Source organism: Syngnathus leptorhynchus, chromosome 18 (genome assembly GCF_054491065.1).
Source record: "Syngnathus leptorhynchus isolate UIUO chromosome 18, UIUO_Slep, whole genome shotgun sequence".
Classification (NCBI taxonomy): Eukaryota; Metazoa; Chordata; class Actinopteri; order Syngnathiformes; family Syngnathidae; genus Syngnathus; species Syngnathus leptorhynchus.
In genome coordinates this window covers 6,191,470-6,217,060 of record NC_141212.1, presented here as the reverse complement: position 1 = coordinate 6,217,060, position 25,591 = coordinate 6,191,470, and the positions used below count along the sequence as shown (strand labels likewise).

At 39.3% G+C, this 25,591-nt stretch overlaps 2 protein-coding genes across 2 annotated transcripts; one reads left to right on the top strand and one right to left on the bottom strand.

The window, feature by feature from the left end:
- The first annotated feature begins 2,432 nt into the window (after positions 1-2,432).
- On the top strand, positions 2,433-20,956 carry fam49a (family with sequence similarity 49 member A). Its single transcript, XM_085937993.1, has 13 exons — positions 2,433-2,578; positions 5,721-5,847; positions 13,007-13,060; positions 16,150-16,229; positions 17,471-17,592; positions 17,837-17,942; positions 18,016-18,152; positions 18,232-18,309; positions 18,408-18,524; positions 18,919-18,998; positions 19,100-19,226; positions 19,309-19,379; positions 19,602-20,956. The coding sequence occupies exons 4-13, from the start codon at positions 16,160-16,162 to the stop codon at positions 19,663-19,665; spliced, it is 972 nt and encodes a 323-aa protein (XP_085794119.1). The 5' UTR covers positions 2,433-2,578; positions 5,721-5,847; positions 13,007-13,060; positions 16,150-16,159; the 3' UTR covers positions 19,666-20,956.
- A 137-nt stretch (positions 20,957-21,093) lies between these two features.
- Positions 21,094-24,627, bottom strand: fbxo16 (F-box protein 16). Its single transcript, XM_085938126.1, has 8 exons — positions 24,572-24,627; positions 24,102-24,213; positions 23,449-23,484; positions 23,148-23,354; positions 22,636-23,066; positions 22,226-22,337; positions 21,577-21,826; positions 21,094-21,158 (listed from the first exon to the last, which is right to left on the bottom strand). Exons 1-8 carry the CDS (start codon positions 24,625-24,627, stop codon positions 21,094-21,096), a joined length of 1,269 nt encoding a protein of 422 aa, XP_085794252.1.
- Positions 24,628-25,591: the final 964 nt, after the last annotated feature.

Genomic DNA, 25,591 nt, shown 5'->3' with positions numbered 1-25,591 from the left:
TATTATATTATATTATATTATATTATATTATATTATATTATCCATCCATCCATCCATCCATCCATCCATCCATCCATCCATCCATCCATCCATCTTCTGAACCGCTTAGTCCCCACGGGGGTCGCGGGCGTGCTGGAGCCTATCCCAGCCGTCATCGGGCAGCAGGCGGGGGACACCCTGAACTGGTTGCCAGCCAATCGCAGGGCACACAGAGACAAACAACCATCCACACTCGCACTCACACCTAGGGGCAATGTAGAGTGCTCAATCGGCCTACCAAGCATGTTTTTTGGGATGTGGGAGGAAACCGGAGTGCCCGGAGAAAACCCACACGGGCTCGGGGAGAACATGCAAACACACAGGGAGGGTTGGAGGTGAAATCGAACCCGCACCCTCCTAACTGTGAGGCGGACGTGCTACCCAGTGCGCCACCGAGCCGCCTATATTATATTATATTATATTATATTATATTATATTATATTATATTATATTATATTATATTATATTATATTATATTATGGCAAATCATGATATTGCTAACAAATAATTTTTGCCTCAGCATAGCTAGAGCGTAACAGCAGCCACAAAATGCTTTCGGTCCACACATACGTCTTGAGCATACTCATTGGAGCCGAGTAAAGCAAAATTTATTGTAGAAAGAAGCATCGTAGGTCAAAATCATTGAAAACCTCGTTTTTATCACAAGCAATTCATAATTGCCTCTTCTTTCAAGACCTTTATTTACACTCGTGTTTGCCTCATTTTTATTCATGCCTCGCAGCGCCTTAGCATGGCCATTTTTCTGCTTTTAACCTTGAGAGCAAGCAGAGACATTTCCGTGTAGAATCTTTTTTTTTTTGCCTGTGGAGAATATACAGATCAGCAACTGAAGCTGCCCTTCCTTTTGTAGATTTTTTTTTTTTTGATGGCATGGGGGCGGTTTGCTTGAGGCCATTGTCAAATGAAAATGCCATCCTTCAGCAACTCAGTTAGCTTCTTATCTCTTCTTATCCCGGACTAATTATTTTGTGTTCATTCCCTTAACTTTGATATGTGATGGCAACAAAAACAAGGGTGAACATCATGTCAAAATATCCTTGAGCAAGACACTAAACTTTATTTTGCTCCCAGTATGGCCTGGCACCATCGTCCATGACAGCATCACTTTATTTTTTCTGTGTCTTCTTGGGGGTGTTCTCAGCAAGTGTAGCAAATTTGGGGTACTAATTTTAACAGCAGCCCTATTACACTAAGTCAACCCATGAGAATAAGTCTTAGCCATCAACTGCTTCTAACCTACAATGATTTTAACCAGATATTGACTTTTTCACAGCGTGGCTCAGTCTTAGAATGATGGTCTACCAACTTGAAGGTGGTGGGTCCAATCCTCAAGCTCGGAAATATTCTCGCCCTGGGAGAAATTTTGTGCAGAACCACCACTGCTTCCTGATTGGAAGACAGATAGGACTTGTTCCAGGGATGCTGGAAGTCATAAAGTATGAAAATGACAACAAATCAAGTAATCTTAATAATCTTTATGTTTGGCACAAATGTTTGAGCTCTCCACATGAACTGCAATCAATTATTAAGAGCAAAGAAAATCAAACAGCGTCTGATTGCGTGTCATTCCGTGTCAAGCGACACTTGACAACCTCCTGCTGATCACTTTTATTTTGATGAGTGCTTTGTGTGTTGCAAGGGGTTGTGCGGAAAGACATAAATAACACACCGAGAACTCATTACTTCATTCATCAAGGTAATTGTTGTCTCCGTTTTGCTGTTTGTTTAAATCAACAGAAATTAATTGTCGGCGAGTATGTTTTTTTTTTTTCTTTCTGTTCCTGAGTGTTATGCAAGAAGACTTCATTCCCAGCCGTGATTGATCCAGCAGGGACTGCATTACATAATTCAAATGCAGAGCGAAATATTTCATGTATATTTCAGGGACTGATACATTATTCAGTAGATGAAGTTGGCTGTTACTTTCTCCTCTGCTATCACTTTGTCTTCTTAGGGTTAATGAAGAGCACATCTCAGAGAGTGGGCAGCATCTCCCCTTGGCACTACGAGAATGCTGCTCTTAGAACATTATTGGTTTTGAAAGATTGTTATGCCAGAGTGAGCAGTTGTCAAGGCCTCCTGTCACAAGTTTGACATTTTCCACCCACAAATGGCTAATCAGCATGCAAGCATGCTCGAATGAAAAGGCAAATGGGGTTGGTCATCGCTACAAAGCAGTAGGATTTCACAGCTACTGTATATAGTGCTCGGCAAATATATTAGACCACGTCAATGTTTAACAGCATTGGTAATTACCGGAATCCTTTTTTTATGTTTCTGTTCATCATTTTAATTGTTACTTATGCATTTCCACATGTCGTCCCCCTCAAAGCAGAATATTTTTAATGACACATGCATGTACATTGTATTCTTTTATTTTACAACCTCTTTTTCCTTTTATGTAGTTTTCTGTCTGCTCTAACATTCTGAGAGAGTGACTACCTCCCCGGGGGCCAACACCACCAAATTAAATAAAAAGCCAAGAGCAATCGAAGGAGACAGCAGGACAAGTCAGTTGGTAAGGGAAGAAAAACTGAAGCTGGGCAAATGCTCAACACAACACCTTTTAATCTGGAATACATTTATGAATTCAATGCAGTTAAAATATATATATATAGTGGAGACTCGGTTTTCGAACACAATCCGTTCCAGGAGGCTGTTCGAGAAGTGAATCGTTTAAGTTATTCTTAAGCTACTCAGCCAACATGAATATTTCTTTGGCTGATCCACCATAATTATAAATCACTAAGTGTTACCCCACCCCCCTCCCCCACTAAAATTAGTTACTCAGAATTGCAACACTTCCAACTATAGCAATGACTCCATGAATAAATATCCATATTTAATAAGAGTTTGTGTGACCTGAATAATGATTTGCCATAAACTTTGTTAAATCTACCAAGCGTCTTTGTATTTCCAGATGGATGGCTGAATCTCTATTCTTTTTATTTGACAGTGTGATGCAGTACCGTTCTAATATGCATAACGATTCGCTTAAGGGGATGCATGACCTTAGCATAAGAACATCTCATTTTTGCCAAGCAGTTCTGGCATAAGCATTGTTTCATTTGATTACGATTTGTTTTGTTTCACCATTTTAAACCCATATAAAAGATAATATTCTTTCAAATTGTTCACAAAATAGAATAATTGCATCTATGGATGTTCCTGTCTTAATATTTTATGATGTTCATTTTAACCATCTTCCATTCGAGGACAGAACATGCTGACTTTTGTGCTGCTGTGATTTATTAACTTTAATCATTGCACACATTTTTCTTTTGATAATCTGCCCTCCCTTTGCCTTGATCCTCATGGGGTATTTTCCTTGTTCGCCTACCCCAATACATCACTGGCAAAGCTAGGATTATTTATGCTCGAAGGTTTCCATGGTTGCAAGTGGTTTGTTCACACAACCCCCAAATTTTTACAAACCTAAAAAATTCTTTGGGAAATGCTGATGATGATTCATCAAATGTTGTCTTTGAAGGATACGTGAAAATGTGGGGAAAAGTTCCAGGAAAAATCTGAAAATACCCAAAAGGCATTTATCTGGCATTTCGGGGGGGGGGGGGGGGGGGTTAGGGGGGGGAGTGCCTCCTCAGCCCCCCTCTAGCTCCGCCCTTTCAATACATGCCTTTACACAGATTGCTACAATAGGTGTTAAATACTAATACTGCATACATAGATATTGCAACTGATCACAGCATCATATACCATTCACCTGGACAATCCAAAATTACCAGGTAAAAATATGGCAATCTATTCAAAGTATCAAATTGTGGTCATGTAGCAACAGATCAGTGAAAAGGGTTGAATGAACTGCAAAGACAAACGCTACAGAAGACAGAAAAATGGTGGACAGGTCGAGATGAAACAGAGGTTATGACCAGGATAATTAGATGAAACCGTCCACCAAGATCCAACAACTGCTCCAAAGTCTGCCGAGCCTGTTAGATCTGAGAAAGGCTGTTTACTGTCAAGGCGTGTCTGAATGTGTGTGTGTTTCTGTGCGTGCGTGTGTGCGCGCTCGCGCGCGTGGACAATTTTAGTGTCTATATTCAGTCAAATCCAGTGAAGCAGGCTATGATAAAACACTGAGGTGCACTACTGCCACCTTGCGGCTCACATGTATTAATTCAACACTATCAGCGAAAGCTGACTTTGTTGGCATTGGGAGTGACGTCTGTTGGTAGTGTACAAAGTATAGATGTTTTTTTCAGTGTCCTGAGTTTACTGTCCATTGGGCTGTTTAGTGTGATAATAGTTTATTTAAAAGGAGCAGAATTATTATTACAATGATAATGATGTTCATGATGCTGCAGCATGAATAACCAATTCTTATGAGGGGGACTTGTTGTCCTGGATTTACGTTATTTTTCTATTGTAGTAACAGGAACCGATTTTGGATGTAAATAATTATTAAAAAAAAACACTTCAATTCCATAATCGTCAGATACATTTGGGCCTTTATTCCCATTTCTAAAAATACACCGCTAGATGGCACTGTTGGATAAAAAAATATATATATACCGGTACTTATATTTTCAACGCTCTTTTAGGCTTAGAAATGTCTGTTTCCATCCATCCATCCATCCATCCATCCATCCATCCATCCATCCATCCATCGTCTGAAATGAAACAAAATATTACTGGGTAGTTAAAAATACATACATACATACATACATACATACATACATACATACATACATACATACATACATACATACATACATACATACATACATACATAATTATTATAGTGTATTTTTTCCACATTTTACAACCGTTACCATGTGTGTTCATATGTATGACATGTTTTCATCAAAATATCCCAAGTATGAAAATGTATACACACTTTCCACACTATGTTTTGTCATGTGGAAATCAGACCCTTTTTAGGGGGGCCTTGTCTCATGCAAGTGGATCCAGCTCATATCCCCATACATTGTGTAGTCTGGTTTTCATTCTCTCGGCAACTGGAGCTTTGCCACAAGTGAGGTTTGGCGGGCATAATTACATATACTGCAAGTGTGGCACATAGACATGTCATTAAATGCAATTTGCCCCCGCCCCCTGATCTTCACTGTGGAAGTGGTTATTTTGTAAAACCCCACTGTTTTGGATAAAGAGAAGTAAAGAACGGCTTGCTCTCAAAGTGAGACACATTTTTAAAAATAATTTATGATGCTATTTGCTTTCACACTGGGAGAATGGGCAGCCACGCCACAGACCATTTGTAAACAAGCCATTAAAAAGTATTTTTTTCCCTTCATGTCTCTTTTCAATAAAGAGGAAAAAGGTCCCCATCCTTTTCCAACCCTGAGGGCAAAGTATGCACACACAATGTTCAAACACGTTCAGTGCTGTAATATGTGGAAAGGGGGGTGGAGGGGATTCTCATCTGCATTCCAGATTTTTTGTTGCGTGAATGAAAAAAATGTCAATTAAAGTATATAGATATATATCTATATCTATATATATATAGATATATGAGTGTGTGTGTGTGTGTGTTTGTGAGAGAATGCTCCACTTGTACTGAGACAAGTGAGTGGAATTTAATTGGCGAATTTTGCACTGTCCCTAATATGGACCAATCAAAACATGAATAGGCGGTGTTTAAGTGGTGGACCGTTTTTTTTTTCTGTGTTTTTCTGTAGGCAGAGGGCGGGGTCTTTTGCTGTGACTCAATGCTGGACAGACCGAGTTACCAAGGTCGCCGCAAAGGGCTACTCACACACTTTTTCATTGATCACCTGCAAGAACTACTCCCAAACACACAGATCGGTGAGTATTTTCCTCACCCTTTACGCGACTTTTCCACCCGTTTGGATGGCTGTACTTGAAAGCGCCGGTTACTTGCTAAATTATGTGTACCCCGTCAATTCCCTCACTGTCAAATGAGCTCACATGGGAAGAGATGCCGGGGGGAGGCTAACCCGCTAGCTGCCATTAGCCTCCTCAAGATCTGCAATGACTCAAACGTTTTGTTGCATTGCTGCACGGATTATTTAAGTTTTTCTTGTGCACATTGACCACCTGCGTTGTATTATCGGTGTATTTATCACTCTGCACTTTTGGTTAACTAGATAGTCTGTAAACTTAGCTGATAAGTAGCATCTCAAATCCAGATACATGTGATTTGTTTTTAGGTTTCTTTCAAATGATGTCTGTTAATCCTACCTGCTTCGAATATTTACTAGCAATTTATCAACATTTGATTTGGAATCGATGCTCTTGCGAACTAACCTTGTATTGTGAACATCCCAAGAGGATGCCAGAATTGGTTTGAACGTGCAGATGACTTGTTGCTCTGCAGTGAAAAGGGCTCAAAGTAGTCAAAAGCCAGTGGGAAGCATCTAGTATGCTTGTTGGTGGAGATATATGACTGCAGCAGCTGTCTCTCATGACGTGGGCTACCCCCTGGGATATTGGTGAAAAGCACATGTTTTACTACATTCATGCTGCATTATTTTCACTATGGCTCAGCTCTTATTAAAGGGGACATTGTGCCTCCCACACACAATTCAAAACTGTTCCCAGGAATCTTAATGGCTGTAGCATCAAAATACAAAATAAATGCTAGTAAACTTGACACACCCTGTTTGTTGTATTGCTGAAATCGGTCAGTTTGCCTTGTGCAAATGCAATAGCCCTCATCTTGTCTCACATACTGCAGGGCCAATGGTGAGTACAGATTTCTTTACCATGATGACTAAGAGGAAGTGATAAATCTTCAAGACAGCATGGATTCTATATTCCTCCGTGGAGGCAGCACAAGCAGCTGAATTAATATTTTCTGGACTGATGAATCGTTGGGATGCAGGTGCTTTTTCAGAAATGTCCAGATAAAGATTTACTGGTTTGTGTAATTTCACAATTGGTGTGTGGGCAGACACTCCACAAACTTAAGTATTTGTATACAAAAAAAAAAAAAAAGACAAGTTCAGTGGATCCTCTTAAACCATGTGACAGAATTTTCACTTCTTTGAAAATGTGTGAAACTGCGATATCCCGGTTTTTTTTTTGGTTTCGATCTCAATTACACGCTTAGATGTGAGACTAGGATTCAATAAACTGAAATCAAAAAACCAAAAAGTCTGCCAATTTGATGGTAGGTACACAGGATGTCCATAAAACTTTTCAACAACTCAGAAAAGGCCATTGTCATTTAAGCCAAATGGTTGTCATGGTGATAATTTAAGTCCCGCAAGGTCTTCTGTTTTTGTTTCCGCTATGTAGAAAATCTTAAAATGCTAGAAACACAAGGTCCATCCACAGTAGCTATTGTCCACCCACATTTGAGCAACATTCCTTAAATGTTGCAATTAGAGACACATTTAAATTGGTGAAAGAAAACAAACTTGTGCACACACACATTAGCTTTGGGTTGCAGCTGTTGCTGCATGCTCCCTCTCCAACAAAAGGGTGTCAGTCCTGTAAAAGGAGAACCATAAAAAGCACAATTTATATAGCATAGCATTTCAGTCAAAAATGTACACAAAGAGCCCACATTTCATTTATTGGCACATTTTATGACTGTGTCTATTCTGATCAGTTTGATTAAATTGAAGCTTTGTTTATATTTCTTTTTTCTAGCCTCTTATATTGCCATCTCATTGATCATGCTAACAAGATTGCTAAGCAATTTCTCATTTTTTTAATGGTTTTACTAATGACAAGGTCACATTGTATTATTGTTATGGGGAAAAAGCTGCCAGTTAAAACAGTTGTGAATCATAAAACTAACTTGCCTGTAACCAACCACCAACAGGAACTTGGTTTAGTCACAGATTTTGGCAAGTGGAGTTAATAAATGTGAGGTTGGGGTGAAGCTTATCTCTTAATAGCTTAACATTTGAACTCTTAAACACACAATCCTGACAGTTCATTACGACTAATGTTATTGTTGTTTTTTTTTCTATTGCTGCTATTCTCCCATGTTTGTTATTATTCATTGTTGGCGGTCCTCAGTCACCTCCTGTTTCCATTCTCTTCTGAGGAAATTACTTGTGTATAGTAAAGCATACATATGTCGCAATCTGACCGTGACAATCAAACTGACTCCACTGCCGCGAGTTCCTCTTATACCCCAAAGTGTCTGTGTACTTGTCTTTACCATGCTGTGCGCAACTGCGCTACCTCATGACCTTGCACACTTCCTGCTCATGTTTCACTTTTATTCGCCTTCTTGTCAAGCGAGACAACTGCTGTGAGTCTGTTCAGTCTTTTTTATGCTCTCCTTGCCCACTTGTGTACAGGTGAAGTACACGTGGTGGTTTTATGTTCACTTGTCGGTGTGCTTTGTAAAGTCCCGTGACTGGACAAGCGATATCATTTTCCTAGTTAGCTGTATAAACCGGCTACAGAAGAAATTGAAATGAGAAGTACGACTGGAATAGAAAATTGAGTGACGTTTGGTGTAAGGACTGTTTTGCAAGTTGTAGTTTGTTCCCAAATTAATATTTACAGTTTTAAACAGGTGCTTTCAGCTGCAGCAATTTTGGTGTGCAGATTTTTTAGTATAGTTTTGGACATTGAACTTATTAGTTCAACAATTAGACTCATAATCGGGTTGTAAGCTGATCAGAAGCTTTTCAACAAAACTCAGAGGATGCCAGAGCACAGGAAGCTGCAGACTTCAGTTGGGCCACTTACCTACAAGTCACACACTTTAATTGTACCCACTTAACTAGCTTAATTGTTTTCACTTAACAAGAATATTGTGACAAATACTAAAAATGTTGCTAATTGACTCGGGTCCTAATTAAAGCAAAATTATTCATGTCAGATGACAGGAAGGACAACGACTTAAACTTGTATGAGTCCAGTTCCAATCTCAACTAGGTACACATTCATTTTATGCATGTTAGTCGTGTTAGTTCAAATTATCCTCTTATCATAACCACCATTTTCCAGAAGCCATAAACAAGTTTGTTTTTAGAGGCAACGCCCACGAGTCTGCCCTGGCATTGCCTGTTTTTATTGAAAAGTCCCCAAAGGTTCTTTTCTGTGTGTGAACAACAATAATAATGACAGCTATGTGTAAATAATGATTCACTGCTTACTCTCGAAATAAAAACATTCCAGAACCCCCCAAAAAACTGTATCCACAGGTTTAGTTCAGTTAAAACAAGCTTTTGATGATTCTGATGGAATGCTATCATCTTAACGGGTGCGGACTAAGCAAAGGGACAGAAACCACTTTAGTTGAAAATTTTACACTACACCGTCATCTCAGATTGTAACATAAATAGTAAAATCTGAAATAACAAATATATTCATCAGACATACTAATCCTTTGGTTTTTGTAATCTCAATATGCCACCAACACTTTCTGATCAGGTTGTGAGTTACATAATGCATTTCAATGGGCTGGAGGTGGAATCAAACCCACATCCTCCTAAATGTGAGGCGGACGTGCTAACCAGTGCTCCATCGTAATAGTAATTATTCATAAATTTTTTATAACGATTCATGAATACAAATAGATTATCTTTTGTGTTGCAGTAATCGAATCAGTTTCCCAAATTTTCAATCCTTCTTGTGTGTTGTTTGTTATTTAGTTGTTATTACTAAACAATACCAAATAAACACTAGTAAATGGGAAAAATGCTTTGTAATGCAAAATCTAATTTGATCTCATTTTTTTATTAATCGATGGAAAAATCAATAGATCATCGATTCTATAAAAAAAAACAAAAAAAAAACAAAACATTAGTGACAACCCATATATGAACGCTAATTGAACCAGGTCAAATGTGTCGATCTTTTTTTTTTTTAGTCCGGACTAACAAGTATGACCTCAGCCTTTATTTCTTACCGACTTGGTAACTTGACTGACCTCCGCTCAGCAGAGGAAAGTTGCTTCATGGACTCATATCTACACAAGCATACATCGGCTTCACACACGCCCTAGTCAGGCACAGACATGGTTGCCTTTGTATCTGCAGTCCTGTTGACATGCATGGCTTGGTAGAACAGAAGTGGCATTGAGCAGAGAAGTTGGAGGAATTTTTACGCTGCAATGGTTGCAAGTGGTCAGACAGCCACTCTGCCGCCTCCTCTTCAAATACCAAACCACCCTCCTTGACTTTCCCTCCTTGCCTTTTGCCCAGGGTTATTTTCCCTCTCCCTATTGTTCTTTGTAACGTGTCTCGCCAGGGTCTCCATGCTCGCTTTCTCCTCGTGACACAATACAGTATTCCCAAAAGCCTTGCTGAGATGTGCAAAGCAGGATTACGCAAGAAATGGGTATAGAAAAATGATTTGTCAAAAAGCAGTACAATTCAATGTCATGTTTTTAAATGAAGCCTTTTAGTTTATTACAAAAAAAAAAAGAAGCTGGATAAAATTCCATATCACACTGAATGGCGAATGCATTTGAAATCTATTGCAACCTTGAACAAACCCTGACGAAAAACATTTGCTTCGTTCGCCAACGCTAACAAGCCTTCGTACCTCAGTGAGATATGAAGAATATTTTTTCTTCCAAATATCAGAATCCATCTCTATATCGGTCAGAGCCTAAAAAACATATTTCTTCCATCCTTATTTAATATAAGTAAAAAGCTTAAAATTATTATTTCAAAACAATAGTTGTTGTTTTTTGTGTGGCTAATCAGGACACAGTATTTTAGCAAATACAATTTCTTATTGCGTCACTTTCCTTTTCAATTGCCCCTCTTCATCCCCTCACCATAGTCAGGGTCTGTGAGCGGCTCAAATGCGAGTTTTTAATGACTAGGTTTAAAATTACGCATCAGGCTTGATTCTCTTCTCACTAACTCAAGTGTGTGGTTATATAATGACCAATGTGTGCTTTACACAGGAAAACCTAGTTAATAAAAAGCTGTGTTAGTTGTATTTAAGAGACCCCCCCATTGTGGTTATAGAGGGACTGTGTTAAAGCGTGTGGCTATTAGAGTAAAACAGTAGAATCTTGTTGTGGTGTGTGAAACGGATTGCAAGAGGAAATGATAACGTGTCCGTGATACAGCCGAGTGAAGTAAAGCTGCCATTGTGTTGTTGCAAGGCAGGTTTCCCCTTCTCGCTCTCTCACTTAGAGCACACCCTCCACCCACCCAACCCGTGCCCATATTAGGGCAAAATGCAAGCAACCTCATGGCAGGCGGCCCTCAACCCCCCCAACACACTACACTGTCACATTTGCTCCAGTGCAGGGAACCCAAGAGAGACTCTGCTCCCCTAACCCAATTTGAAGGCCAATCTCCCTTGCCAGTAAATAAAAACAAGTCATGGATTTAAAAAAAAAAAAAAAAAAGAATGCAATTCGAACGATAAACGTTATGAATTTCCTCGCTTGTTTTTGTTAACCCATTTAAAAGCCCCTGAGCTATCAGCCAATCATCAACTGTTGCCATGCAGAATCGCAGAAATGACTCGTTACAGTTGTCACATCCAAGCACGTGCTCATGCTTCCACATTTCCTCATGGGAGTACAACAGCCTTCCGGCTGATTGAACCTCTACTCATCTGACCCTTTTGTGACCCCTTGCGAGTGAAGACTACAACTCAAAATGAGCCACATGGGTCCTCTTCTACCCAAACATCACCCCACACATCCATGTCATGCTGACGCTAATGTTTGGTTTTCTTCCTGCAGTAGGGAGGGGGTTGTTGTCTCACATACTCTAGAACTGGCAGTGACTTGTGCACAAAGATCCCCTCGCGTGACCTGAAGCTATGCCAATTATGCAAGTTCCTTCGCTGGATTTGGTGCTCCATCATGTAAATAATTGATTTCCATGCTTAACATCTGCAAACACAACAGCTGTCACGCTCTGTGACTGCTGTTTCCAAAATACGATTGAGCTAATGCGCTAATTTGACTTCAGTATAGGATAATCTCGTGCAAATATTCCATTTTCTGACGTTGACCCTTTTGTGCCTACAGCCTTATTTTCAAAACTATCCACTCCCCAGTATTTAGATATTGTGATTTCAAACAACACTCAATGAGGTCCTTCCGTTCCTGACGTCAATAATTTCACCAATCATCAATCTTTTATTGAGTCCCTTCTCACTTGCCGTACGGTGACCAAGCCAATCTACCGTATTTACAAATGCGTACATATTTTTACATACTAGCCGTTCTTACTTTCTGCTATAATGCATTATTTTTGTTTTGTTTGCTCTCAGTCTGTGTGAATGAAGCAGTAGAGAAATGAAAAGAGGAAAAGAAAGTAAGCAAGATAAAAATCGGAAGAAGAGTCTTGTTTCCAGATGGATGAAGATGAGCTGCCGTGGAAGTGGAAAATAGGACATGCTTTAAGGAGTCAAATGTGTGATGATGGAGCGTCTGCTGCCTTCATTGCTCCAGCCAGGCCTCCACTCGGCATTTTGGCAATGATGCTATGTGAATGTGTGTGTGCCCATTCTTCCATCTGACTGCAGCATCCCACCTCTTTTCCACTTGTTCTTGACCAAAGAGCCACGGGGGTAGGAACAGAACTATTTCCTGTGACATATGGCAAGCCCCTTTCAGGATCTTCCCTCTGCCTTTGAATTCCAAGCAAGTGATTTTTTTTTTTTAGCTGAGCACGACAATTCATCTTGTTTTTGTTCTCACCCCTGAGGAGTTGTGTTTCATCCCGGTGACCATTAGAAGCCCGACCTTTGATATTTGATACCCCAGTGGACATAAAGCAGACAGAGGCTTAATCAGCTCTATTTTGGATACAATGGGGTCAATTTCAGTTTTGAATAATTCAGTGTGTGTGTGTGTGTGCGAGTGTGTGTTGTGCTCTGTCTGAATGCTTGCATGAGTCAGGAGAAAAAGGGGAAGTGTGTTAATGTGGAAAGTTGATAGCTTGTTAGCTATGGGTGGCAGATACACATATTGTATGATTTTGTTTTTCTTTCCAGTATCATTTTCCCTCAGACCGCATTGATTTCGACCCACTTGTTTTTCCTCTCGTTTCAGAGAAGAACAACGCGGATGATATTGATAGCAACCTGAGGTCCTGCACCGGAGAAGGTAAAATATACAGCTCAATTTAAAATTCAACATGCAGTGCTGCAAAATTGACAGAAAATGAATCTAGAAATCAGCAACTTTGTCTTTAAGTCACGATAATGTTCACTTTTTTCAGTTTCCTTTGGATGACTGTTCCAAAGTCATTCTGTTCAGTTGGAAAAGCTTTTCATCCCTCATTTGTGTATGCCCGCTCGTTACTATCCTCAGCACAACACACAGACCTGTGACTGTGACAAAAAGTGACTGACCTGTCAGGTTCAATTTCTCCCTGCATGGTGAAGTTCAGTTGAGGTTGCAACACTTGTTCCGCCTCGATTCAAAATCGAATCGGAACAGTGTCATTGAGTCTGTGTTGAGGAACATTATCGGGAATGATCAAATTAAATATCTCCATAATGTGATCTTCACAATGCAGCTATTGTACAGTTCAAACCAATTCGATTCCATTTTATTCTGCTGAGTGGGTAACTTAGACTTAAAATGACAAAACAGAGTGGCAAAAGAGTCGTGATAGAGATACGAATTAATTTGTGTTATCATTACTTTTTTTGTCTTGTTTCCTGATCAGAAAATTTTGGGTAACTTGTAGCAAAATGTACTTGACCTGACAAAATGTATGAAGTAATTAATCATCAAATTAATAGAAAACAATTTAGTAATCGTGTAATCATTTAGAGCCATTTTTTAATTTGGAATTGAGCCTCAGCCTAAATGAATATTCATGCCATGCATATACAGATCTGCTATTTCATCGTGGTGCTTCTGCCTTTTTTTGGTGGTGTGAATCCAACGCATTAGTTGATTATCAACTTCTAGTAAATGTACAAGTGCTGAAATCAACCATACAACAATCCACACTGACCTTTAATCACATATTCTTTTGATAAAGCTAGATGGCACATAAGGCAATTCTAACTTGACACACCTTTTATTTTTGTTTGTTTCACAATTCAAACACACTTAATGCAATCCAGATTTTCAATGGCCCGAGTATGTAATGAGCTTGAGTTTTAATTGTTTCAAAGATATAGTATTAGAACTGCTGTTTTTCTCAAGTGTCACATGTTTTTTACTTTTCACATTAAAATCTCTTCTAAATCATTCTCAAAAACCTTTACATCCCATCCCAGTGACATGTTGCAATCACATTAAAACTGTCTGGAATTCCTCTTTCAATGCACAAACATAAAGTGACATTCTTTTTGTTCCCAGGGGGACTGTTAACTTTAATTACAATGTTTAGGAAGTGACATAATGGGAACAGAGCGGAAAGACTTGCACTTCTTTTGATATTTTTGGAAAGGTGTTAGAAACTATGATTGGCAAAAGTTTTTTGTTTTTTTTCTTGAAGCAATGATAAATCTTAGAGAATTTTTGTGGTTTGTTTGACAGCTTAGCCAGAAGTAGGGAAAGAAAGACCCGTTTGCACCTGAGGGCAATTATAATAGTGCCTGACTCACAAGTGCATGTTGTAGCTGCAAGCTCTCGACAGCAGTTGAAAGAGGGCCCACCTTGACGCCATTTCATCACCACCCCCCCCCCCCCCCCCCCCCCCCATTAAGAATCTATAAATTGAATCAGCACTGCCCCCTTCTGGTATAACTCCGTATTTTATCAGTTCCCTATTACCCTACATTTGTGATCAAATCCAAGACTGGCCAGCCATAAAAGCTGTATCTGTAGAAACAGTGTGAAGAATGCAGTCGTTCGGTTGTTATGTCTATGTGACCGAGCTCAGCTCGAGGAATGAATAGCAGGCTTGACTTTTAAGCCGTGGCTTGCTTGGAGGCTGGATAGAGAAATGCAGTGTGATCATCATGTGCACACTGTAAGCACAGTGTGCCTTTTGTTGTTACTTCACACTATCATTTGATTCTGGCAAGTTGCATCTTTGTGGTGGTGAAGAAAGACTCACTCTCTCTTGAAGCTGCTAAATGTGCAGTTTCATCCTACTTTGATAGACTGTGTCTCCATTTAATTCTATTCTAGTTACTCAATTGGCATTTTGATTACGACTCAACCCGCTCATTGTGAATGCCCTGTGTGGAATGCTATTAAACTTAGTGATGCTGTTCCTATTTTTATCCACGTGACGTCCGAGATGACGTGTCCTCTTTTCCGGTAAATGTGACCTTATGCAGTCCCTTCAAATTGCTTCTTACTTATTGGACGTTTGTTTTCTCGTAAAATATCGTAGTGTAACTACCATTTGTTTAAAATGGCACAAATCCTGAGAGACTTGTTTGGGATCCTTGCAGTTTAGTCCAGAAGCACCACACACACACACACATTCACACACAGTCGACCCGTCCCCAACCCAGAAGTGACAACTGAGCATAAGACATAGTACAGAGAATATTGTTGCTCATGGCATTTTTTTTTTTTTTTTTTTTTTTTAAAGTTGTTTAAAGTGAAGTAAAGCTCCCCCCCCCCCCCCCCCCCCCCCCCCCCCCAACTACCTTATAATTAATTCAGAATTGTGACTAGTAAAAACATAGCAAATTGTGTCAAAGATGGATGTTTGCATGGTAAATCTTGATTGTTGTTACATACTTTTTTTTTGTTATATACTTATGTATGTCAGTTAGGAGCTAAATTTAGTCTGTTTTTTTTTAGTGGAATGTTGTTTTTTATATAGTATAGTCAAAAGCAAACAAAACTATTTATTTTTTAAAATAATTGGAAAATAAGTTTTATTTTTTTTAAATATTTTTTGGGGGAAAAAGCTGATCTGATATTTACACTAGAGTATTAATTGACTTATTTATAACCATATTAGGAGGCATGTATATTAGGCAAGCTTTATTTTTATAGCTCATCTCATACACAAGGTAACTCAACGTGCTTTTTGAAGTACTGCTCTTTGTGGTTTAGTAAATATTACACTGTAATATTTCTTTCTTTTGGCTGGAAAAAAAAAATACATATCAAAACAAGAAAATATAAGAACCAAAGAGGCACCATTGTATTTTGTGGTTACGTTTTACCAACAGAATCTTGTGATTTATGTTATTGGTAAAGAATAAAAACTTTTCATGCACTGTCTGTATTCGTTTGTTTATGTGCTTGACAACTATTTTGCCCATCAGGTTTGCTGGAATGGGTAACCTGCTAAAAGTCCTTACAAGGGATATAGAGAACTATCCGCACTTTTTCCTGGACTTTGAAAGTAAGTCTGGCAGAGGAGTGCGGGAAAAACAGCGATAAGATGGAAAGAGGAGATTTTCCCTTTTTTCTTTGCGGGTTTCCCTTCAGGCTTTCTTTCCGCACAGACGTGAAACTCGACTCTGTGCTCCAATCCGTTGTTTCTCGCTGTTCAAAAGCTTTTTAACATCACTTACACTTTTCTTCCTTTTTCTTCCTCTTCCTGTGTGTCTGTTCTTTTTCTCTCTCTTTTTTGCAGAAGCCAAATGGGGAATCTGTTAAAAGTGCTCACTTGCACCGAGCTTGAACAGGGGCCAAACTTTTTCCTTGACTTTGAAAGTGAGCACAGCCTGTCTTTCTGCAAGGCCAAAGTCATTTTTTCCTAATTCACCACTCTTTAAACGCAAGAGCTCAAGGGTCAAGCATATTCAGCTTTGAATTGTCCGACTATTCTCTTTCGGCCAATGCTGTTTTAAAAGCAGCCTTTGTTGTCTTCATTTAATTAAAAATTCATTTCATTAAGCTTTCTAAAATCTAATCGCTCAATGATAGATTGACATAAATGGAGTTGACCCTTGACCTTAGCAGTTTGCTTTTACTCTCTGGTGCATGTGCGCTACTCATTTGGGAAACAAAATATTTCTTTAATCTATTGATGGTGTGTTGTTTTTGTTGTTATTATTATTATTATTATTGTTATTATTATAAATATTGAATAGCAAAAAAAAGTAGTCAGCTATCGCAACACGTGCCAGCTAAAACTAGCTAATTTACATTTGTTCAGTCATCTTCTGATCCATTATGAGCGTCGCGGGAGAGTTAAATACAATTTGGCTTAACAATTTAATTGCACTCTGTAATGTGTAGTGACACAGGCTTTATTTTCTAACCCCGCCAGAATTACAGAATGTCTCCACTGTGGTATTTTTGTTTACCCGGTAAAGGGGAAATGATGGGACAATGGGTAAGGTTTTCAAATATAAAACAGACAGGATAGTATAAATGTCAGTGATGGTCTATATTTATAGCAGCTAGTTTGACTGTCTGTGGTCATGACGGTTCAAGATTTAAAATGGCAAAGTATCTCTGTTAAAACTTACAGGATGCTTGCTCACACTTTGGTAAAATATTCCCTGAAGTCAGAGCAAGGCGTGTTTACGGGATATGTATACTCACCAGCCGCCACTTTGGTTATATCGTGAAGTAATGTGATGTGAAGTAATTGATCATATGGGAGTGTTTACTTTGTGTATGTTTCTATGTTAGATGCGCAACCCACAGAAGCAGAGTGTGAAGTCTGGAACCAGGTGAACGCTGTCCTTCAGGACTCCGAAAGCATCCTGTCAGGTCTACAGGCGTACAAAGGAGCCGGTCAGGAGATCAGAGATGTGAGAGGACAGCGTTTTTCAGAAATCCCAACTCAGACCACGTTCATTTTTTTTGCACCCTTAGACATCCATCATAACAAAAGTCCCATCCTGACATTGTGTAGCGAGTCATCCATTTGTCACACACAGTGATGAAAACACATTTAAACTCAGCATTGATGATCTAAAGGATTATAAAGAGAAATAACTTTGTGTTAATAGACATTCTTCTCTAGTAGATAATTCTTTTGTCTTTTCTCTTCAGGCAATTCAAAACCCAAGTGACTTCATGCTCCAGGAGCGCGCCTGGAACTCCGTGTGTCCTCTTGTTATCAAACTCAAGAAATTCTACTGTTTCTCTTTGAGACTAGGTGCGTGGAACCGTGACGACGTTTTAGTAGTTCAGTAGAAAATCAGCAGTTGTGATTTTGTATTTGTGTGCAGAGGAGGCTCTAAAGAGTCTGTTGGAGTCCCTGACATGTCCACCCTGCACACCCACTCAGCACCTGGAAAAGGAACAAGCGTTGGCTAAACAATTTGCGGAAATCCTCCACTTCACTTTACGCTTTGATGAGCTCAAGGTACCCAACGAGACGATCTCACATCGTGATGTATGATTTTTGTCTTCCACGGTTTGACTCTGTGTTTGTTTTAATTCAGATGAGAATTCCCGCCATCCAGAATGACTTCAGCTACTACAGAAGAACCATCAGTCGAAACCGGATAAACAACATGAATGTAAGTTCTTTTCAATATATTGGAAATTATATGAATATGGAATAATCAAGGTAACCACATAACAGACAAATTTTTTTTCTGTGATTGTGACTCTACAGCTAGATATTGAAAATGAAGTTAATAACGAGATGGCCAATAGGATGTCTCTGTTTTACGCTGAGGCCACGCCGATGCTAAAAACACTCAGCAACGCAACCACAAACTTTGTGACTGAGGTGAGTAAAGGTGTCAGTCAAAATTAATCTATTAATCGACAACAATCCGGTTATCAAATTAATTGCGACATGTTTTGAAAAATCGAGTAATCCGTTAGAGACATTTTTAACTAACCATTGCTTCTTCTGATTTCGGGTTCTCTAAACTAATTATTCCGCCTTCAGTCTATTTTTTTTGTTTTTTAAATCACTAAATAATGCCAAATAACTCAAAATGATTGAATGCAAATTAAATCTAATGCAAATGAAATTGTATATAATTATTCCAATCATTTATAGAATAATCCATTTTTAAAATATTCAATACTGGCAGCGCTAGAGGTAAATTAGCTACATTTTAATAATTCCTGCATTGCAAGTTATGTCTATAACCGGTATTTGTGTCGTATTGTAGAACAAGACTCTTCCACTGGAGAACACGACGGACTGTCTGAGCACCATGGCCAGCGTCTGTAAAGTCATGTTGGAGACACCGTGAGTTCATATGTGAAAGTATTATCCTGCATAATTTCAAGACTTGTTAATGTTTACACCAGTATGTGGGTATTTTTCAAGATGTCATCTCCTGTGTACAGGGAATATTCAAGTCGTTTCAGCAGCGAGGACACTCTCCTATTCTGCATGAGGGTCATGGTCGGCGTTATCATTCTCTATGACCACGTTCACCCCAATGGTGCCTTCAACAAGTCCTCCAAGATCGACGTGAGTCCCCCCCCCCCCCCCAAACGTAACCACGCACTGCACATCTCGCTGGATTGTGACGCCATGATTATTGTCTCACCAGATGAAAGGCTGCATAAAAGTGCTGAAGGACCAGCCTGCAGACAACGTAGAAGGCCTGCTGAATGCGCTCAAGTAGGTCACATGTCACTATTCAGGTTTGTCGGGGGGGAAAACGAATTAAATGTGGTACTCATTCAAGCATGCTCAAGTTACCATAGCAACCATTCTCCTTTGACTGTTTTTTTTTAAATCATAAATCACTGATCAATCAGAGACAAGAATGACTTATTTCACATAGTTGGTGACATTTGTTTTGAATAAATTGTGTGTTTCTTATATTTTTCTTCTCTTCAGATTCACCACAAAACACCTGAATGACGAGTCCACACCAAAAAACATCCGGACGATGCTCCAGTAATTTCAAAAATTTTAATGGCATAAAACTGAAGAGGATCTCTGACCTCAAATAAGATGTATATGTTTACATGATTTCAAAGAGCTGGTAACACTTTGCATAGTCATTCTCTCCAAGTTAAAGGCGCACAACAAGATTTCCCGCTTCCATTATTAAAAGCTGAGAGAGTGTTTTGCATTTCTGCCTTGTATAATGGAGGTTTCCTCTTAAAATGCTTCATTTTATTTTACATGCTTCCATATATGCACACAAAATGGTCAGCTGTTGACTTGCTATCCAATCAATCTGTGCATGGAATGAAATCAATCAAGAACATGTTTAGCTGTGAAGGCACGCCAAGGACTGACTGCTTGCCACACAGTCAATTTGCATGCTTCGCTTTCACTGATTCGGTTCTTTTGTGTAAAAAAGTAAGGCCAAAAATCTTATTTAAATTATTTGTGATGTATTTTAAACTAAAAACAACCCCTTCTTTTATTCATGTTCTTATTTCACTTGTGTTAATATACTGATCAGTTGCCAGTTTTGAAAGAATTTTTTTATGACTTGTTTCACTTTGAGGGGAGTGAATTACTGTATTTGTAAATTATTACCAAGAATTTTTTTTTAAATGAATTTGTATTCTGCTCCCATCCCCTAACTGTGTTTTTATTGCCTTAAAAACATTTTGAGCTACTGTACTCGTTCTACTTGTCTTAAAACAAATCTGCTGTGTCAAATGTCATGTTGATGACAATTGTCATTGATCACGGTATCATTACATTGATGTAGTGACTCTGAATCAGCTCGGTTATCAATAATTCTTTTATCGCGAATCCATCTGATTTCTGCTAATGTTACATCAGGGAGCTCCTCAAACCAGAGCAGACAATCACACCATTAAATGAACATTTTTGACTTAACTTCCACTTTAAGCCTTAAAGAGCATGTATAATGAAACATCCATAAATAGGAATTACTTTTGACCGATCTGTTTATGATTTGATTCCAATTTAATCACCATTCATTTCAAATGTGTCTTGTTCATTTTGGTCACTGTCTTGTGGTATTTAATATGTATGTGCACACATGAGCCATACTTTGTGTTCATCTGTGTAACGACAACATTCACCTTTGCTGTCATGATCATGAAACATACATGAAACTCTCATGTTGAATGCAAGATTGGGTCAGAACATGTTTTTTGTTGAACTCGCTTATTATACAAATTGCTTCGGCTTTGTATTGTGTTGTTGAAAGGATTGTGTGAATTGGATAATAAAGGTGGTACATTTCTTACTCAAAATATGATAAATATGTTGAAAAATATGACTTATTAAGCTATGAACATAATTTCTTCGTCTTTAACACATTCAAATGAACTCAACACTAGCACCTATGTCCGTAAATCTAGTTGTACTTTCTTTATTTCCCTGCAGGTGGCGATGTGTATCAGTCCACATATTGTGTGAGTGACACAGGGAGAGTCCAGGGTGGCATGTCAAACAGCCGAGCGCCTGGAAGATGAAATCATGTTCGTTGACAGAGTGACATTTATAACAATTCAATTAGGACAAATGAAAGGTCAAATGAAAGGTCAAACTCGGTTGCAGGTATAATAGATGTGTCAAGATTAATCGACAATAAACCGGTTACCAAATTAATCTCATATTTTGATAATCATATGACTTTTTTTTTTAAACTAAAGATTGCCCAAGTGTTAGACTCGAGCTTTCAAAAGTAATAATTATATATTGGACAAAACTATTGGGACACCAGGCGCTCCACAAAGACGAGATGCTACATCTCTGTTGTAGTTCATCCCAAAGATTATTTGTTACCAAACTCTTCCAAGCATGATTTAATGGGCTTTGCAACTGCATGTACTTTCATCATATCCAGCCCAGAGGAGAGATGGAGTTGAAAATTACTTACTGGGAATGCTCCTGTTGGAGCGCAGGGATGCCCTGAGCGCTTCCATGCTTAGCTTGGGTACCGCTGTCCTCACTGGACCAGGACGCTTCCCGGCATTCCACTGGGCCTGTCGTAACATGATTTCTGCTGCCTCGTTGGACGCAGGGTTGTGAGTGTGAGATGCCCAGTGGGGTCGAAATTGGGTCGGAGGAGCCGCCAGAGGAGGCGGAAGAAGAGCCTGGTGGGATCTGCTGTTTGAAGCGAGGAACATCTATCAAAGAAGAAAACATGCAACTGCATGACTATGTTTTGACGTAAAGCATTTCATTTCTTCAAGGGAGGAAATTAAATGCTAATATTTGTCTGTAGGTTAATGGTGACTGTTTTACAACAGGTACAATTCATTTTCCCCAAAACTAAATCTTTAATACTGCATTGTCCTCCGTTTCACTTTCTCTTAAATCCTAAACATAATTTGCATCACCTCCATCTGTGAGCTTGTCATGTTAACATTCATCCTCATGTAAAAAAACGGCTCCATAAGGCATGAAGTCTGCTGGCGGAGGATCTTCAACATTTCGGTCATCACGGTCACAGTGATGATCGAAATGGTCATCATTGTGCCGTTGCCGTGATAAATTGTTGTCATGATAAAGGAAAGGTGATATACCAGCGATTTAGCTTTGCGTAGTTTGTAAGTGGCTTCGGAGATCATTTTCTGTCTCCTGTCGTCTGGCTTCTCTGTTTTACTGCTACCTGTGGTTGCTCTGCTCTTCATCTGCCTGGAGAAACACAATAGATTTGATTGACATGCGATCAGAAAAAAAGTTTATTATTGTTTGGAGGACAGTTTGGAAGAGGATTAGGGCCAGTGAAGAAAAAAAAAAAAAACGAGGGGGGACAGAATTCTGACTTTAAAGTCAGAATTCCGACTTTAAAAAGTCAGGATTCTGAGAATAAAGTCTTCCGTAACAATGGCTTTCTACAAAGGTGTTTTTTTTTTTTTTTTTTTTTAAGCTTAACTTTTTTATGTTGAAATCTAGAACTAACTCTGATACCGTGGGCCGCTTGTTGCCTTACGTTGCACTGGCTTGTGCGACAGGGTCCATATTGTCCAGGTAGTTAAAGCGAATGATGTCTTTGGGACGTCTGTCCGAGTCTCTCCAAGGTGGAAGCACAGGTGGATGCTTGTCATTTTTTAATCTGCTGAACGTTACTGCAACGTACGGCTTGGTGGATTCTTGAAGCTCCTCATTTAGGGAGACCCCTTGTGACATGTCCTGTCTACTACTCATTCTTGCAACATCTTGAACGACCGCCTGCTGCTGGGACCTGACGACCTTTTTGATTGGTGCATTAAGCAGCATTTCTTGCACAGTGTTGATGTAGTGTCTCTTCCACACACCATGCTCAAACACTGTAGGTGAGAAACTGAGGAACCAGCCAAGTTTCATACACTTAGGCATCCACAGCTGGTCCAGATCCACGATGCTTTTCCAATGCCAGCTCACCTGTCATCATAGGAATGAGCCAAAAATCATCAGGCATTGCATAGTCGCATGTTTATTATATTTATTATATTTCTGTCCTACCCGTGCACATCGACAGAGGCTGCGTGGGTCCAAAAAGGAGAAGATATAGAGACAGAGTGCTCTCGGGAGCATGCACGTGAAGTCAGCGGCCTGTGGGGGAAGCTGTCGACTCACACAGAGGTCGATAAAGCGAAGCTGCTCTTTAGAGCAGCCCTTGACGAAATCGTGCAGCACCAACCTCCTCTGCCTGTCAGACCACCTTTCAAACTGATGTTGAGCACATGAAAAGCCATCAAATCAAAAGAAGAAAGACAACCAGCGGAGCGTGAAGCGCAATGCACACACAACGCTTTTATCGTACCCATTTTCCCAGAAGGCTTCGTCGCTCCTCAAAAACCTGAAAGAGACAGTGACAAAGATGACTTCATCTGAAACAAAATGAGTTTTTATTTTGTGTTTTTTGTTTCAGTTGCTGTTTAATGGTTCATGGTAATGCATTTTTATACTTTGCAGTCGAATCAGTTGTTAATTTGAAGTACATTTATATGAGGAAAAGCCTTTCAGAAAATTGATGGATGTGTGACATTTACAGTTAGGCATGCTTAAAAAAAAATATCACACCCAAAAACCTCTTACAGGGCATGAACCAAAACAATTTACATGAACCCAAAAACCTCAAAATCATAACCCGCAAAAATCCTCTCTCATATTACAATAACCTCTCCCTGGACAAAACAAATTCTCACGTGCACACACTAAAAACCAAAAAAATCCCTGACTCTTTCAAAGAAACCAATAACTCACCAAAAACCTTCAGACATGCACCAAAAACTGTCACATACACCACCAAACCTCTTATGAAATTGCTGTCTGCTACAGAGGGTCATTAGTGTACATATTTTTGGGTGTATGCAAAAGTCAGATGCAATTTTGGGCTTGCGTGCTGCCTCCCATAACAAGGTCAACTAATTAGTGTCTTGGTGTTAAAAGCATTGCCATGAGAACTATTCTGACCTTGCTGTTGGACAGTGAGTGGTTCAGGGGTGTCCAGGCACTCATCTTGGTTTGCATTTTAGCAGGACTTGCAGAGGATCTCGCTGCTTTCGGCATCTTCTTATTCATCTGCAGACACAGCGGTGATAACAAGCTAGAACACTCACATGGTCACTGTATCTCCGCTTTTCTTTTCTCACAGAGAAACTCAGCCTTATGTTTTATTTTTAAGCCATTGTCCCATGTAGAACACTTTCCCTTTGTTTAAAATGGAAAATTCCAACCCCTGCTTGATGTTGTAAACCTTGCACATGCTCTCAAGCACACCCATGTGTTAAGTGTATTTTGTTGCTATGCACTCTCTCACATACACATGACCACACTTTGTGATTTAACTCACCAACATTTCAGGAAGGAGGTAATAAATCCAACATCTAAACACGATATGTTACGTCTCCCGGCTTTTTTCCAATGGTTTCAACATCCATCTACCTATAACTCTCCTCCGTCTTCCCACTTCTCCTGTGCATGGTTTACATGTCCCCATAGTAACCGTGACTGTGCTTTCCGTACACAAACTGGCAGCCAGAGCATGTCGCACACCGAGGGGGCCCTGCAAAGCAAACCACAGTGGGGTGTGTGCACAGTGCACTGTGCAGGCGTCCATGGCTCTAATGATGACAAATGTTGTGCAAGTGGGCCTGACGCTGCAACTGGATCAGCACTATACACTGGATGGTGCAAAGCATGTGTGTCAATATATTTGTAAGTAGGAATATCAGCCAAATCAATTTATGTTATGTTAATTATGTTTGTGGTCATTTTTAAAGGGAATAGTGTAATTATTTGACACATTGAAGTACTTTCCTTTATTTCATGTTCTATTAGTGTACAATTGATTTAAAACTATTTTATTTAAATTAACGGGTAGCTTAATTTGATTTCCTAAATAAATGCTCATTGAGTTAAGTGGAATACTCTTCACTTCACTGTAGGTAGTCCGTTTTTAAGATGTAATCATTCTTCTTCTTCTTCTTCTTCTTCTTCTTCTTCTTCTTCTTCTTCTTCTTCTTCTTCTTCTTCTTATTATTATTATTATTATTATTATTATTATTATTATTATTAATTATACGTGCTCGTGCCCGATTGGGCGGTCGCGCGCAAAAAGGACAGAAAACCTGCTGGGAAGAAAGAGACGCGGCTGTGTCAAGTTAGCAGACACACTGTTCCAAAGCGGAAACGCTATCCACTTCCTGTCAACGTAATTTAGCTATTTTTTCTTTATTTTGAAACAGTTTTGTACGTTTGTTAGTCGTTTACATTATATTTTCCTTCATATAATTTTATTTTACCACCTGAATATTGACAGGTAATAATTTCCAACGCATCCCTTGAGTCTGCTTGTTACTTTTATTTCCTCGGTTATGACCAGAAGTTATGTTGGTATACGTTTAATGACGCTAGGCAGCGGCACGGATGAGGAGGAGAGGGGTGCGCTGCGGTGGGGATGA

Excerpts from the sequence above, each read along its gene's own strand:
- fbxo16 (XM_085938126.1), bottom strand. The coding sequence starts at position 24,627 with ATGGGGACATGTAAACCATGCACAGGAGAAGTGGGAAGACGGAGGAGA. Across the intron at positions 24,214-24,571 it reads AGACGGAGGAGAGTTATAGG|GCAGATGAATAAGAAGATGC; the intron begins TAGATGGATGTT and ends ACCGCTGTGTCT. Across the intron at positions 22,338-22,635 it reads GTCGCACAAGCCAGTGCAAC|GCAGATGAAGAGCAGAGCAA; the intron begins GTAAGGCAACAA and ends GTGTTTCTCCAG.
- fam49a (XM_085937993.1), top strand. The coding sequence starts at position 16,160 with ATGGGTAACCTGCTAAAAGTCCTTACAAGGGATATAGAGAACTATCCG. Across the intron at positions 16,230-17,470 it reads CTTTTTCCTGGACTTTGAAA|ATGCGCAACCCACAGAAGCA; the intron begins GTAAGTCTGGCA and ends TTTCTATGTTAG. Across the intron at positions 18,999-19,099 it reads AAAGTCATGTTGGAGACACC|GGAATATTCAAGTCGTTTCA; the intron begins GTGAGTTCATAT and ends TCCTGTGTACAG.